The sequence below is a fragment of the Ochotona curzoniae genome, unplaced genomic scaffold (genome assembly GCF_017591425.1).
Source record: "Ochotona curzoniae isolate NIBS_2020 unplaced genomic scaffold, NIBS_Ocur_1.0 contig_4792, whole genome shotgun sequence".
Classification (NCBI taxonomy): domain Eukaryota; kingdom Metazoa; phylum Chordata; class Mammalia; order Lagomorpha; family Ochotonidae; genus Ochotona; species Ochotona curzoniae.
This window is the reverse complement of record NW_024466389.1, coordinates 8960460-8976326: the sequence shown is the minus strand read 5'-3', so window position 1 is coordinate 8976326 and position 15867 is coordinate 8960460. Positions and strand designations below refer to the sequence as shown.

Sequence of the window (15867 nt, the reverse complement as noted above, 5' to 3'; positions counted from 1 at the left end):
ACACTCCAAAGGATAATCCCAACTTTTTTACGGCACTCAAAAGAGTTGGTGGTCTCATACATTTGTGCCCAAAGCGGTGTGACTGAGAAACGCGAGCTGCCTGCCAATCCTGACGCTGAAAATCACGAACACTCAAAATGGAAGCCCATTCATTGTTGCACAAGCGTCTGTTGGTCACATGGCAGATGCACGGGACTCTGAGTCAAAAGGCACCACAATCAAAAGCCTGCACTGCATCATGCCAGGTCCTTGGGCAATTCACTTTGCCCAAGTTTCCAAATCAATGACTCAGGAAAAATGATTTTATTTTGTGTTTAAAAAAAAAAAAAAGGGATGTCCTCTACTTAAGACTCACATGGCTAATCACCAACAGATGAGGGAAGAAATTGGGAAGAAAGGTTCTCTGGTTTCATTGTGGCTTTCCTCCTCAAAGGTTCAAGCACTAGAACCTTGTTTTCCAGTGTGGCCTTAGAGAAGGTGGTGGCACCTTTAAGAGGTGGGGCCCAGTGTGTGGTAGCTCAGCCTGATGGTCTGAGGTGGGGCCCAGGAGGAGGTTCTTAGGATCTCTACCACCCCACCCCGCCCCCCAATAGTTCTGGGACCCAAAGTGAGCTGTCACTGAGCCATCTGTTAAACAAGCTTGAGACTAGGCCCTGAATCTCTCTGGCTTCATGTCTAGTCCTGCGAATTTTTTTTTGAAGATTTTTAAAATTTTTATTTTCAATGTATTTATTTACTTTAAATTTAAGTAAAGTAAAAAAGCAAAGTAAAAAGCAAAGCAAAGTAAAAAAGCAGCCCCCAGAATGGGAGAAGATCTTTGCGCACTATGTAGGAGATAGGGGGCTAATCTCCAGGATATAGAAGAGCTCCAAAACAACCAAAAAACCAAAACAAACAAGCACTCAAGAAATGGGCATGGGAAATGGGCAAACATTTCACAAAGCAACAAGCCCAAATAGCAAACAAACATATGAAAAAATGCTCCAGTTCCCTGGCAATAAGGGAAATCCAAATTAAGACATCGATGAGGTGCCACCTAACACCAGTAAGATTGGCCATCATAAAAAAGAACACCAAGGACACTTGTTGGCGAGGATGTGGGGAAAAGGGAACCCTACTCCACTGCTAGTGGCGCTGCAGGTTAGTACAGCCTTTATGGAAATCAGTCTGGAGAACACTCAAACAACTCAAAATCTGCATACCATATGATCCAGCAATAGCACTCCTAGGAATATATCCAAAACACCTGTTTCACGACAAACCAACATGCACCCCTATGTTCATAGCAGCACAATCAGTAATTGCAAAAACATGGAAGCAACCGAAATGCCCATCAGCAGAAGATTGGATAAGAAAGCTTTGGTTCATCTACTCCATGGAATACTACTCAGCTATTAAAAAAAACAAAATGCAGTTCTTTGTGGCTAAATGAGCCCAACTGGAAACTATAATGCTAAGGGAAATGAGCGAATCCCAAAAGGTTAGATACCACATGTTTGCCTTGATTTAACCTGTAATTTTTGTTTGTTTATTTGTTAGTTTTTGAACCTGTCATTGATACTGTCTCAACCCATGTGTTTTGAAGAATTGAACTTGCATTATTTTTAACATATTGTTTACTCAATACTATGTCAATTAATTCCATAACATTGTATATTGTTGCTGATGTTTTGTTGGGGCTTTTAACTGACCGGAACTTTACTCTGTTAGCTCTACCTTCAGACCAGAGAAGGTTTCCCCAAGAAGCCACTAAACTTATCTGGACAATAAGATGCTGGACTTTATGCTAGGTATATGCTTGCAAGGAAGGAATCTCAACTGAACTTGAACTGTGGTTATGCAGCAAGGTGGAGGAATCCACTATGGGAGGAGGGGTGGGGGGAATCCCCAGTGCCTATAAAACTGTATCACATAATATAATGTTAATAACAATTAAAAAAAATAATAAAGCTGAATAGTATTTGAAAAAAAAAAAAGAAAAAATGAAAGATTGCACAGACAGTAAGAACCCATCCCTGGTGCAGTGACAATGACCAGATATCTTAAAAAATCAGTAAGAGTTAGAATTCTTAGGTAAGATTACCAGTTTTAAAATTTAGTCCTTCCTAGGGCTGGGATTCGGTCTAACAGTTAAGATATTCATGTCCCACATTAGAGTGCCAGAGTTCCATTCCAAATCCTGCTTCCTGCTAATGCGGATCCTGGGAAGCAGCAGTGATGGCTCAGGAAAGTGGGTTCCTCCAGCTTACATAGGAAAGCCTGGTAGAGTTTTGGACTTCAACCACTGCCCAGCCCAATCTGTTGCAGGCATTTGAATAGTAGACCAGAGGCTAAGGCTCCTCTCTCTCTGTCTGTCTCTCTCTGTTTCTGTAAGTGTATGTATCTCTCAAATAAATAAATAATTAAAAAATATAACCCTTACACTTACCCAGCCATATAACCTGTGATAATTATTTACATGTTATAACTATGTGTTGTCATTCACATAATAAGAATAATAATAGTATTACAGAACAAAATTGTTGTGAGGATGATATGTGCTTATACATGTAAAAATATACTTCAATAGCAGACTGATGAACTTATGACTGCTTATGAAAAACTATACTATTGTAATAATATGGGGGAAATCAGTAGGGGGATGGGAGTTTGGGGAGGGGGTAAGGAAATCCAGACCCTATGGAATTGTACCATTAAATTCAAAGTAAAAAAATTAAAAATAAAAGTAGACTTAAAATTAAAAAAAAAGATTTTTAAAATTTTTATTTTCAATGTATTTATTTACTTTAAATTTATTTTTTAATAAATAAATACAGATACAGAGAGAAAGACCTTCTGTCCGCTGGTTCACTCTCCAAGCAGGCACAACAGCCGGAGCTGAGCCGATCCAAAGCCAGGAGCCAGGAATTTCCTCCAGGCTTCCCACAGGGGTGCAGGGTCCCAAGGCTTTGGGTTGTCCTCGACTGTTTTCTCAGGCCACAGGCTGGGAACTAGAAGGGAAGTAGAGCAGCAGGGAAATAACCAGCATCCATATGGGATCCTGGCACATGCAAGGCAAGGACTTTAGCCACTAGGCTACTGTGCAAGGCACAGGAATTTTTTTTTTTTTTTTTACCTTGAATGCATTTGCGTGTATGTGTGTGTGATTTTGTTTTTATTGGCATGAGGACACAGGTTGGGAAAGTTTGACTTGGGGTATGCCCCTCTCAAAGCATGAATTTTTTTAAATTGGAAAGGCAGATATAGAGAGAGGAGGACAAAGATGTTTGTTCACTCCCCAGGTGACTACAACAGCTGTAGCTGAACCGATCTGAAACCTGAAGCCTCTTCTAGGTCTCCATTGTGGGTGCAGGGTCCCAAGGCTTTGGCCTGTCCTCGACTGCTTTCCCAGGCCACAAGCAGGGAGCTGGGTGGGAAGTGAAGCTGGAATATAAACCAGCATCGTCCATATGATCCTGGCAGAAGCAAAGCAAGGCATTAGTCACTAGGCTACTGCACTGGGCCTGGACTGACTTTCTTTTTCTCTTTTTCTTTTTTTAAAGATTTATTTTATTTTTATTGGAAAGGCGGATATACAGAGAGGAGAGACAGAGAGGAAGATGTTCCATCCGATGATTCACTCCCCAGGTGGCCGCAATGGCTGGAGCTGAGCCAATCTAAAGCCAGGAGCCTCTTCTGGGTCTCACACGAAGGTGCAGGGTCCCAAAGCTTTGGGCCGTCCTCCACTGCTTTCCAGGCCACAGGCAGGGAGCTGGATGGGAAGCAGGGCTGCCGGGATTAGAACTGGCGCCCATATGGAATCCCCGGGGTGCAAGGCGAGGACCTTAACCATTGCACCACCGTGCCGGGCCCATGGACTGGCTTTCTTTTAACTTAATTTTAATCATTCCTGCAAAAATACTTGTGTATTGGAAATCCAACAAGCCTCCAACCCTCTGAGTCCGCAGAAATAACACACTTTGGATGTCTCATGGGCCAGAATTTTTCTGTGGATCTACTAGCATTGTGATGATGTTGATTTTTCTTTCTTTAATAGTCCCTTTCTTTAATAGTATGTAGTGATTTCTTCTGTTTGGTCTTAACATCTAGTTGGTCTTCCTAAAGATGCTAATTTCCAAAATTCGAAGACCTCCTATGTTCTTCAAACCTAATGTAGTGGGTGGTAGGATGTGTTTAAGTGGTAGGGAGGTGCACAGGGTGGAGGCTTCCTTGGGAAGGTCACTGTGGCTCCGCCCATGCCATCACAGGCGTTGGATCCCTGCCTTTCCACTCCACACCCAAGACCACCTGGGCTAAGATCTGCTGCTTGTGCAGTACCTACCATTATGCCACCAGCTGCTGAGGGGCTTCACCAGGGCTCTGCTGATGCAGTGCCAATGCACTTGAACCCCCAGAAATATGAACTATCAATAAACCTTTATTTCTTTATAAAGTTAACCCAACCTTGTTTTTTTTAAGATTTATTTATTTATTGGAAAGTCAGATATACAGAAAGGAGGAGAGACAGAGAGGAAGATCTTCCGTCCGATGATTCACTCCCCAAGTGAGCCGCAACGGCCGGTGCTATGCCGATCCGAAGCTGGGAACAAGGAATCTCTTTCAGGTCTCCCACGCGGGTGCAGGGTCCCAAGGCTTTGGGCCATCCTCGACTGCTTTCCCAGGCCACAGGCAGGGAGCTGGATGGGAAGCAGGGCTGCCGGGATTAGAACTGGCGCCCATATGGAATCCCAGGGCGTTCAAAGTGAGGACTTTAGCTGCTAGGCCACGCTGCTGGGTCCAACCCAGGCTTGTTAAAGTAACAACAGCAAAAGACTAATACAAAAAGAGACCACAGACCTAGCACAATAGCCTACTGGCTAAAGTCCTCACCTTGCACGTGCCATCAGACGGAGGATCTTCCTCTGTCTCTCCTCCTCTCGTGTATCTGCCTTTCCAATAAAAATAAATGAATGTTTTTTTAAAAAAAAGTTTTAAAAAATTAAAAAATAAATGAATCTTTAAAAAATAAAGAATAATTTAAAAAAATAAGGAAGACCACACAGGTTCCCAGCTCTCCTTTACTCTTCTTTCCAAGTGCTTTGTAAACTGTTTCGGAGAGAGACATCCTGGTAGCTTTATCCAGCCACACCCATGAAGAGTTACAAAACAGGTATTTGGCAAAGAAGTTAAGTTGTCAGTTGGGAAGCCACCATCCTTTATTGGAGTACCTGGTTCAACTCGCCTAATCTTGGCTTTTGATTCAGTTTCAGGCTGCTGTGTACCACAGGAAGCAGTAGGCAGTAGCTCAAATTCTCAGGTCCCTCCCATCCACACGGAGCTTGGATAGGAGTTCCAGGTTCCTGGCTTCAGCGTGGCTGGACCTCGGCTGATTCTGGCAATTGGAGCAATGAACTCCCAATTGAGGGAAGTCTGTACGTTTCTGCCTTTCAAATACAATGTTCTAATGAAATTTGTTCTAAATTAATTTCTATATAAATGCTTTTTAAAAATCACTAGTTTTTTTTTTTTCACAGATTTAATTATTTTTATTGGAAAGTCAGATTTACAGAGAGAAGCAGACACAGAAAGATCCTTCATCCGCTGGTTCACTCCCCAAGTGGTCACAACGACTGCAGCTGTGCTGATCCAAAGCCAGGAGCTAGGAGCTTCTTCCAGGTCTCCCAAAGCTTTGGGCCATCCTCCACTGTTTTCCCAGGCCACAAGCAGGGAGCTGGATGAAAAGTGAAGCAGCTGGGACTTGAACCAGTGGCCATTATGGGATCCTGGCAGATATAAGGAGAGAATTTAGTCATTAGGCTATTGTGCCAGGCCCATTGGAGAGATTTGATATCATTTGATCTGTCCTCTACTTGCCTAGGCACTTTAGTAAGAAGCTGGATTATTAAGTGCAGCATCTGGGATTCAAACCAATGCTTATATGAATTACAGGTGATGCAGGTGCCTTATGGTGCTGCACTACAATGTGGGCTGCTAAGTGTGTGTGTGATTTGATTTTTTCCCTTTCTTCCAAGGCAAACAGACTTGCATCTCCTGAGGGAGAGGTGTTTGCTTAGCTGTTGAAGTTCCCAGAGCTGGGGTGGTCACTGCAGCAGCCCAGGTTCCCACAGCCTAACCCTAGCACCTGCAAATGCATGCAGATGATCTACAAGACCAAGACCGGGCAGACCACAGCCACGCAGCTTTAACCCACACAATTTCTTTCAAATCATTCCACCACCCAGCGTGGTGACTGCTCTATCGTCTCTGTGGGAACATGCACTCTGGCTTAGCTCAATGCTGTAATCACAGCCCCAGTTTGGTGACTTGCAGGACACGGAATGTTCACCGAGTGACTACTTTCTGATAAAGCTTTTTTTTTTTTTTTAATGAACTTTAAAAATTTAATTTTTGATACCGGTGCGGTGGCCTAGCTGCTAAAGTTCTTACTTTGAATGCGCTGGGATCCCATATGGGCACCTGTCCTAATCCTGGCAGTTCCACTTCCCATCCAGCTCCCTGGAAAAACAGTTGAGGACGGCCCAAAGCCTTGGGACCCTGCACCCACATGGGAGACCTGGACGAAGTTCCTGGCTCCTGGCTTCGGGTCAGCGCAGCACCAGCTGTTGCGATCACTTTGGAAATGAGTCAATAATCGGACGGAATATCTTCCTGTTTCTAGTCCTCTCTGTATATCAATCATTGAACTGCTAAATTCTCACATGTATTAACTTGTTCAATCTCTCAACCACCCATTTCACCAATGAGCACATAGGCATGGGAAGGTCATCAAATATATCCTATCACACAAGCCGAGCAGCTTAGCCCCAGAGCTGGTCTTTTGGCACATATTTAATGGTCAGTGTAATTTCCATTACTGTACTCCAACTACAGTAGCAGAATTACAAACCCCTACCCGCTGTGTCCGTGGATAGCTGTCCTCTGGTCATGGTTATCTGAAAAGTTAATGGCTCTGATGTCCATGTGTTCTGGGGTCCAGGGACCACACGGCCCAGGGTCAAGTAATAACCTCATTTTAAAAGACACTGGTCAAACAGAAGTCTTGATAAAAACTTTATTGTCTTAAATATCAAATATTTTACACACCACTTTTTCTTCAGAAAGTTCCTATTAAAAAAAGAAAAATAAAATAAAGTCTTTTGATTATTTAGGCCGACTTACATTTCAGTATGTGACAAAATTCAAATCCACATACATCTAGTCCACTCAGCTGCAGACCGGTCCTATGTTCAGCCTCTAAACCAACGGCACAATGCAACCAACTGTGGGATTCCTGAGTTCGGTTCCCTTACGGTTTCAGTTCCTCCAACTCTTAAAACCAAAGCAAATGGTAGAGATGGCACCACTGGCAAGCCTACTGTGCCTATCAGCTTTGTTCTTTACGTAAGACGCAGTAGAATAAAAGCCAGGACTATCTTGCAATATACAAGCCACTGCAAGAACAAGTAAGGAAAGAAACGATGAGCTTCTATTTGTTAAGATTTGCCAGATATGGCTACAGAACTGGTAAACAAACCTTTCTTGAGTGCAAAATTTATCAACCCAAAATGCCATGAAAATGCAATTTGGAATTAAAAATGAGAAAATGCATTTGATTTTAAGTGCACAGTTGGGGGTGGGAGGGAAGGAAATCAATAGGTTGAACTGCTCCAGGCATTTTATCAATAGATTGAACAACTTCAAAAGGATGTTCAGGGGGTGTGAAGGGTGGAAATTTAACCAATCAAATGCAAAGGTTTCAGATGGAGCATCCAGGGAAGGAACAAGTGGTGCAGGCAGCCTCAGGGTACCTGAGCAGGAGCAGGGCTCCCTTTCTAGGCCACAGACGCATTCACTCAACACAGCAAAGCCAGCTCCAGTGGGCAGAAGTATCTCCCATGGGAAAAAGAAATAGCCTTCCCAAATGCACTAATGCAAACTTCTGATGGTATACACATAAGAGTTCTGTAAAACTGATTTTCTATTCCATGCCCAAACCTGTTCTGGTCTTCTAGATTGCTGCACCTTCTTCAGGCAGAAGAAACTAATTTCTATGCCTCAGCCACTTGGTGGTTTTGTTCCACAGTATGGTACCTGAAACTGTATCCTCTCACTACACAAGCCCCACAGCCCACAACAAAACCATCAACTCATTAGTGAAATGTTTCCTTCCAAAGTGTAAACTTTAGACATCACTACTGGCATCTGGAAATGCTACTTGTATGCTTCAGGGTTTCAACAGTATGATGGGTTAAAGGATGCAGCCCACCATCCAGTCCCACAACCCCTGCTTTGCTACTGTAGCTGCTCTGACACACTATTTCCAAATAGCATATCCTGCAGAATCAAGTCCTCTACTCTGCCCTGAAGGGCTACTGATGGAGCCATTGGCTGTCACAGCACACAGCCAGAGCCATCTTCCCTGGCATAACAAACTCCCCAGTATCTAATGTCTCCAGGTTTTCTCAGCTTAGACTTGCAGCATTTGATTCCACTGTAAGCCTGCTCTGAACGGGAGCCAATCAACTTTTTAAATTAAGAGCATACTAAAAAGTTCCTGAAGCTCAAATGCATTTCATGTTTCCCTACTAGACTGAAAGCTTCGTGGGGACAGGATTCCAAGCTGGTGACACTAGAGTTCATGGTGCCTGGCACAGGCTCTCAGTGTCTGATGAACTAATTAAAGTAGCAGCAATGAGCCTTTGTTCAGACTCACACTGCATAGCCCAACTTCCTGGGTTTTTTTTTTCTCTCCTTTAGTCATCAAAAACACTTGACAGCACAACAAAAAACATAATAGAACACCTAAAAACCATTTTTGGCATGTGTAATGCAAAAACCCCTATTGAAATCATATCTGAAAAAAATCATCTAATGACTTGATGCAGGGTCAATCTCAATCCATTCGGGGTGAACCTTCTGTAGGGCCACTCTGCATGCCCCTGTCAGGAGGGCTATCGTCTCCTGACACACAGCACCACTTCCATTCCTCATGACAATTTGATACCTCTGCTAGCCAGAGAAAATAAGGCACAAAAGAAAAGCAGGTCCCTCAAAGGTTCACCCGTGTTCCTCAGTTTATTCAATGGATTCCTACGCACAACTAGAGCAACAACCAAGGCCTACAACCCATTTCCAGTTCTCAAGGGCGGTCTTGCAGTAAGCTTTATTGTTATGAGGAACTGACATTGCTATATTTTTAGACAGAAAATGAAAGGTAACATTCACCTTCTAAGAAGAGAAACTTTTGATTTCGTTATCATCTATACAAAGCCAGTAATTTCTGAGGAGTTTGGCTTTTTGGCAGGTACTTCCAGTTTGGTTAGCTTCCCTTATGATGTACTGAGGTATGGTTACCCCACAGACCCTCACCAGGTAGCCCAGCAGAACGCAGTTAACTACTCTCCTGCAAGGTACTCCGTTACAGATACAGTGGGATAAACATCACCATGATGTTAATGTCTGCAGGTATAAAAATGTCTCACCTTTTCATCTATGAAAAATTAGGTGTAAATGACTCATCAACTACAGGTATGAGTTTAACACTTGTATTTATGCAGACATGAGTTTATATAGATTTGATCTAACAAGTTAAACCGACTATATTTGTGCATGGCTTTCATTAGAGGGGAAACTTGCCAGGGAAGGACAGGAGGGCTGCACATTCACTCGTGCTAGAATCAGTGACACCAAGTCTCTTGTTTCATGCTCTAGAAAGAGCCACAGGTGGTGGAGTACGAGTTGGAATATGCATGCTTAACACCTACCCAGCTTTCCCCGTCAGCAGCTCTTCTTCACATTAATGGCTAATGCCCAGAGAAGGGCTGAAGGTTACTGGCTGTGCACAGGCCTGTGAGGTGTCACTGGAAAGCACAAATGGCCCAGGAATAGCCGAGATCACAGGAACACACTGCAGGCCAGTCTTCCCCGCCCCCTCCTCAGTGATGACAGAGGCCCTCGTGGTGGGGCATGCTGACCACAGAACTGCCACTTCTGGTTATGGCGACGGAGTTGTCCAGCACTGGTGACGACTGGCTCTTACCACGTCTCTTGACAAACAGGAATTGATCTGATCTCGTCTTAGAAGTTCATCTGTAATTTCTGCATTTCTGGAGATCTTAAAGTGCTAATCGCTGAATAAAACTGACCAGTGACTAGTATAATGCTCCTTAATATTTTGTGTTCTAGAACTGCTAAGTTTCAGTCATTAAGAATCCTAACAATGTCAACTTTATTTTTACAAAAATTGACAGAAAGTTTAAATTTTAAAAATTAAAAGCAATTACACAGTTTAAAAATAAAGATGAAAATATGGCAAATGGGTTAAGCACATAGTATCCCTATCAAGAATATGTGTACTAAAGGCCTATTCAACTTTCTCCTAAAAAACACAGATAAACACATGAAAAGCTATTGTAATGCAATCTTCTCCAGACCAATACTGGGACTTCCTCCCAATTCTCCACTTTGTGAACACTCTGGTCATGCTGTCGAACAGAATGCCGAAGTCTGTTCTGCTCACACAGTGAGGCCTCTGTACACACAGGTGGCCCCTCGGGAGCAGTCACTCTCCCAGGTAATTTTCTCTAGCTGCCCACCCCTCCCCACCCCACGACTCCAAATATACATATTTTTTAAATAAAAGGTCAAAACACCCAGACCACCACCCAGGAAGCCAACACAGGGCCTCACTGCACTGCTACTAGACTTTGCTTCAATCATAGCACCAACTACTTAATTACAATCACAGTTCTAAGAATCGGTTGACAGAAATCCTAGAAGTAGTTTCCTAGCGCACCTTCTATCTTTGGTGTAGGACAGGCAAAAGGGACTCCCACGGGTGATTGTCTAAAAGAACATTTGAAGACAACCTAGCAGAGCTGTTGAACGTGCTCTGGGAAGCAGAAAACAGCAGCTCCTTCCCTCAACCTGTTCCTAACTTCGTGTGACAATAAAGGGCCTTCCTGTCACACACTGAAGTCTCTCACAGCACACGTGCCAACATTCACACAAAAAGAAACAAACTGGAACGGGTGACAGAGAAAAGCTCCTATGAGCGCCTAAAGTAAAAATTTCACAAACTCCTGAGATACGAGCCTCCGTTGGAACTGTGCTCAATGACTTGAATTAGACAAATTCATTTAAATTCAGAAATCACTCTTCCAAAGTCTGTTCCAGATATGCTGCAAACTATAACCTGCAATCAGAAATTCCTATTCTCAGAACGCAGGTTTCAGATTTTTACTAGCTATCTAGGAGAGTTTATTTTTCAGGAAAAAATCACCTAAAATCTATCCAGTACGATTATTGCACAGTGGGGCCCCCAGGACAAAGGATTTCCAAGGGCTAGTCCTTGTATAAAAAAAGGCCACAATAAATACTATGCATTATGCCCCACTCTAACTTGACATGGTAAACACAAATATGATGAATCTTGCTTAAAAAGAAACTCCTGAGGAAAAAAGGGATGAGAAAACTCTACCAAGGCCACTTGAGTCCAAAACTAGTTCCACTGCCATGAAGGTCACTCACCAAATGGATTGGCCATTACAAAAACCAAGATGAATCAGTGACATGGCTATCATGCTTCAGTGCTTCACTTCCAGTGACAGCTCACAGGGAGATTGTGAAGAACTTCCTAGATGAGTTCGGAAAGCAAATAAGCTGCTGGCAATTAACTTCAGTTCACTATTAGTCATTAAGGTTTGAGGTGTCCTCAGTGAGATGTTAGCAAACTCAGTCTCCTCCAATGAATTTCAGTGTCTCGGCCATTATCTTTCACTCACAGTTCTTGAAGTTTGGGAATGCAGCGACAGGTCTCCCCCCTTCCTCCTGTTGAATCAGGGTAGCACCATGTTTCACTCTAAAATTAATTCCCCCACGATACCCCACTCAAGATAAAAAAAAGGTATTTGGCAATCAGTCCATGCGGCAGCCTACGATGCAAAAAGTACCTGAAATTGAAGCCCCCCCCTCGCCCTGTTAAAATTCTAAGCAGCAAATTAAAAAATCACGCTAGGAGATATTATTCAATTATTGTTCAACTTCTTGCAATAATTGATGAATCATAATACACAGAACACTGGATATAATTCCAAACATCAGAGTAGGTGACTGAGTCAAAAAGTCATACCTTGCCTACAGCACAGAAACACAAGCGGTGTTTTCAGCTGCATGCGTGGTGAGATTTCTTATGGCTTCTGCCTTTCAAAGCATTCACTCTCATTCTAAAATGGTGTGCTATACACAAAACCATCCATTTTATTCCAGAACACATCATCTTAATGAGAATAAAAAGCTTCTGTATGCACATACTGCCAATACATTTAAAAAGATTCAAATTTTAACAAGTAGAAGAGACAAATTCATCAGAGAGCATAAATTACTTTGGCTGAAAAAAAATCTTAAAAAAAAAATCTGGCTCAACAATCTGTTTGCAGGTTTCTACATATATTGTGTATGTGGTGAGTGTGAAAGCGGGGGAGACAGAGTATGTGTCTGTGTGTGTGTGCATGTGTGTATAGAAAGAGCATTTTTCCAGGGAATGGAGTATGGTTCAGCCCACTTTCCACAGTTAGGTGGGGACTACAATGTTCTTTGCTAGCAAAACAAGAAGTGCAAGGTCAGCATTTCCACCCACTCGATGCAAAGCCCCAAGGGCTTCCTGCAAAGTAAAGCCAGCACGGAGAATGCGGTCAATATCCGCAGCAGGAAAAACGAATGGAGGAAGAACGGCGGGACCTGCTGATGAATGGCTGGTAGGTGAGTCAAAATCAAAAACTGGTCTTGCAGCTTCAGGACACACATTTTCTCTGGTTTCAGGCCTGTTTGTTATTGGATTCTGTATGCCCTGACACAAGTCTTTAACCAACACAAAACTGGATGGCAAAGCCTTGGCTTGCTCGCAAGTCTGACTGGGTGTATCCTCCTCACCTGTGATTCCTATACTCGCGGTGCAGTCTAACTGAGTAAACGTTTCAGGTGAGGTTAAAGTAACAGACCTGTTCTCACCTACTGATTTCCTAGATTTGGGGTCACCTTCATCAGCTGACAGGCCACCACCTAGACCCTGGAAGTTAGTATTTTCTCTATCTTCTATTCCAGCACCAGGTGAAGTGCCTGTTAATTTTTCTGTCTTCCCTGACACAGATATGGTCTCATGCAAGATTTGTGGACTCTCTTCATCCTGGCATCTAAGATGCTCGTTTTGTGTCCATCTTTCAGAAAGGCCATCAATACCCGTTTGCCCTTCAGCTGTTCTCTCTGATTGACATACAACCTCTTCAAATGTAGTTTCTGAAGCTGGCTTACTACTAATGACCAAAAGCTCATGAAGTTCTTTCAAGGCTGTCGTTACAGACGAACAAGATTCTTCTGTGGACTCCAAAGAGGGTTGACTGTGGTCACAGACAGTGGAGGAGGGGGCACACCTCCCACATTCTTTATGTGTTCCAGACATTTCAACATTACCTTCTGGGGGCTCTAAATCCTGAATGGAAAAGGAATTATTCAGCATTTCAGATGAAGGGTTACACTTTGATAACTCTACTTCCATCAAGGGATTATCTAAAGCAAGATCAGATGCACTAACATTTCGGACATTGGCATTCTGACTGTGTGTGGAATTAAGTACAGTAACTAGGGACTGTTCAACTATATCTATTTCCATAATTGTTTCTGAATTTGAGTGGCCAAAGCATTCTGAAGGTAGAAAACTCTCCCCTGTATCTGGAAGATCCACCTGCTGCAGCTCAACTCCTTTCATCGTGGTTTCCACATTGGCAGCTTCTTGCTTCTGCTGCCTTTCCCCAGGAAGCTCAAGGTTCCCCCTGTCACATGGAGCATTCTGATGTGCGACCTCAAACTGTTGATTCTCTGGTTCCTGGTGGTGCTGGAGGTCGTTTACTGGACTAAGGTTCTGATTCTCTGGATGCCAACCCTTAGAACCTAAAAACGTCCGGGTAGTTGTGAGGGACAAATGAGCTTCCTGTCGTGTGTGGAGATGACATCTGAGGCCCTGGGTATCAGCAGATACCTCCAGATTTCTCCCAACAGCTGCTGCTTCGGATGAATTCTGTGCAGGCATAACTGAACTCTGGTCTGCTGAAGAAGCATGCCCAGAATGATCCTGGACAGGAAAATGGTCTTTATTCTTAGAGTTCATCTGAAACTCAGCTGAAGCTTCCCAAGCCGGCACAGCTTTAGGTTCGATGCCATCTGGGTTCCCTGGCTCCAGAGGGCAGTCTGGAGCAGACACAGAGGGTGCAAGACTCGTGGGCTGACCAATCTCAGGACTCTGGCCTGCAGAACGGGCTGGGCGATTAAATCCATCTAAAGTTGGTAAGGATGACATTCCCATTGAGGTAGATTCTTTACCATTTTTCTCTATATGGAACAAAAGGGAAAGGGAGAAGATTAATCAGCACATTAAAAAGGTCACGAAATGATCAGGGGAGACAACTCTAAAAAGGCCAAAATAAAGTCAGGTCCTCCAATCCCAGGCTTCGCACAGAGACTATTAAACATATAGAAGAATTATGTTTCACTGTGACAGATGCTTTAATATTATAGAGGCAGACATGTTCTGAGTAAAACACGCACGGTGTAATTCAGTATGATCAAGTACATTAATACACATTCACATGGCTGGGTTAGCACTCAGAACTACAAAACATTTTGGGGACTTCTGACCTCTGAGTCTAGAACTATAGGCTAATGCTCCTCCAGTAGAGCTTTCTCCACCACTTGCAGGATGGTAAGCATGCAGACTCTGAAAACAACCCTTGGGAGTAAATCTGAGACATTCCATTTTCAATAAACTCCTTGGGTAACTTGTAAGCATACAAAAAGTCTTGAAAATCTTTGCAGTAGATTAAAATATCAATATATTTTTTGTATTTTTTAAGTGAACACTGGAATTATGGATGAGACATTTATAACTAGAATTTGAGAATTACATAGGACCTGGCACAGTCCTCACCTTGCACACACCGGGATCTCAATATGGGTGCCAGTTTGTATGCCAGCAGCCCCTCTTCTCATCCAGCTCCCTGCCTGTGGCCTGGGAAAGCAGTTGAGGACAGCCCAAAGCCTTGGGACCCTGCACCCACGTGGGAGAACCAGAAGAGTTTCCAGGTTCCTGTCTTTGGATCAGCTCAGTTTGCAATTGTGGCCACCTCAGGAGTGAATCAACAGATGGAGGATCTTCCTGTCTCTCCTCCTCTCTGTATACCTGACTTTCCAATAAAAATAAATAAATCTTTAAAGATACCCAGGAGGCAGGCATTTGCTCTAGCAGTTAAAATGCCACAAGGGTGTCCATGGGTTTCGAACCCCAGCTACTCCACTTCCTGTTCATGTGTACCCTAGGAGGTTCACATGGTTATTAGGTCGCTGTCACACAACAGATATCTATATTGAGTTTCAGGCTCCTGGCTTTTGTCTAGCCTAAACCAGTGAACCAGTGAATTGCAGGGCTCTGTCTCCAGATAGATAAAGGATTATTCATCACCACAGTAATAGTGCTACATTAAGAATAAGTTATATACTTTCAGGAAACTTGGTAGGGTAAGAGAGTTTTTTAAAGGCAATGAATAAGTTCATTATGAATTAATGACCACTCAAATAAGGTGGCAGGCCTAAAAATCAGCTCAGTATGAACAGCTAACAATCACTTAAAACATTAATTCCAATTTCTTTTTTCCATTAACCCAGTGAAAAGTCACCTCTAAGTAAACGGCAGATCTAACTACAAAGCAGTGGTGAGTTTTGACACAGAATGTCAGGTTCAAGTCCCAGCTCCTCTGCTGCCAATCCAACTTGACGCTAATGTTCACGCCTGTCAACCAGGTGGGTAGACCCACCTGGAGCTCTGGACCCCTTGGCCTAGTC

The 15867-nt window shown here is 43.2% G+C and overlaps 1 protein-coding gene across 1 annotated transcript; it reads right to left on the bottom strand.

Moving 5' to 3' along the window:
• Nucleotides 1-8889: 8889 nt before the first annotated feature.
• Nucleotides 8890-14976, bottom strand: RSC1A1 (regulator of solute carriers 1). The gene has a single exon (XM_040987950.1). The coding sequence runs from the start codon at nt 14333-14335 to the stop codon at nt 12551-12553; it is 1785 nt and encodes a 594-aa protein (XP_040843884.1). The 5' UTR covers nt 14336-14976; the 3' UTR covers nt 8890-12550.
• Between the last annotated feature and the right edge of the window lie 891 nt (nt 14977-15867).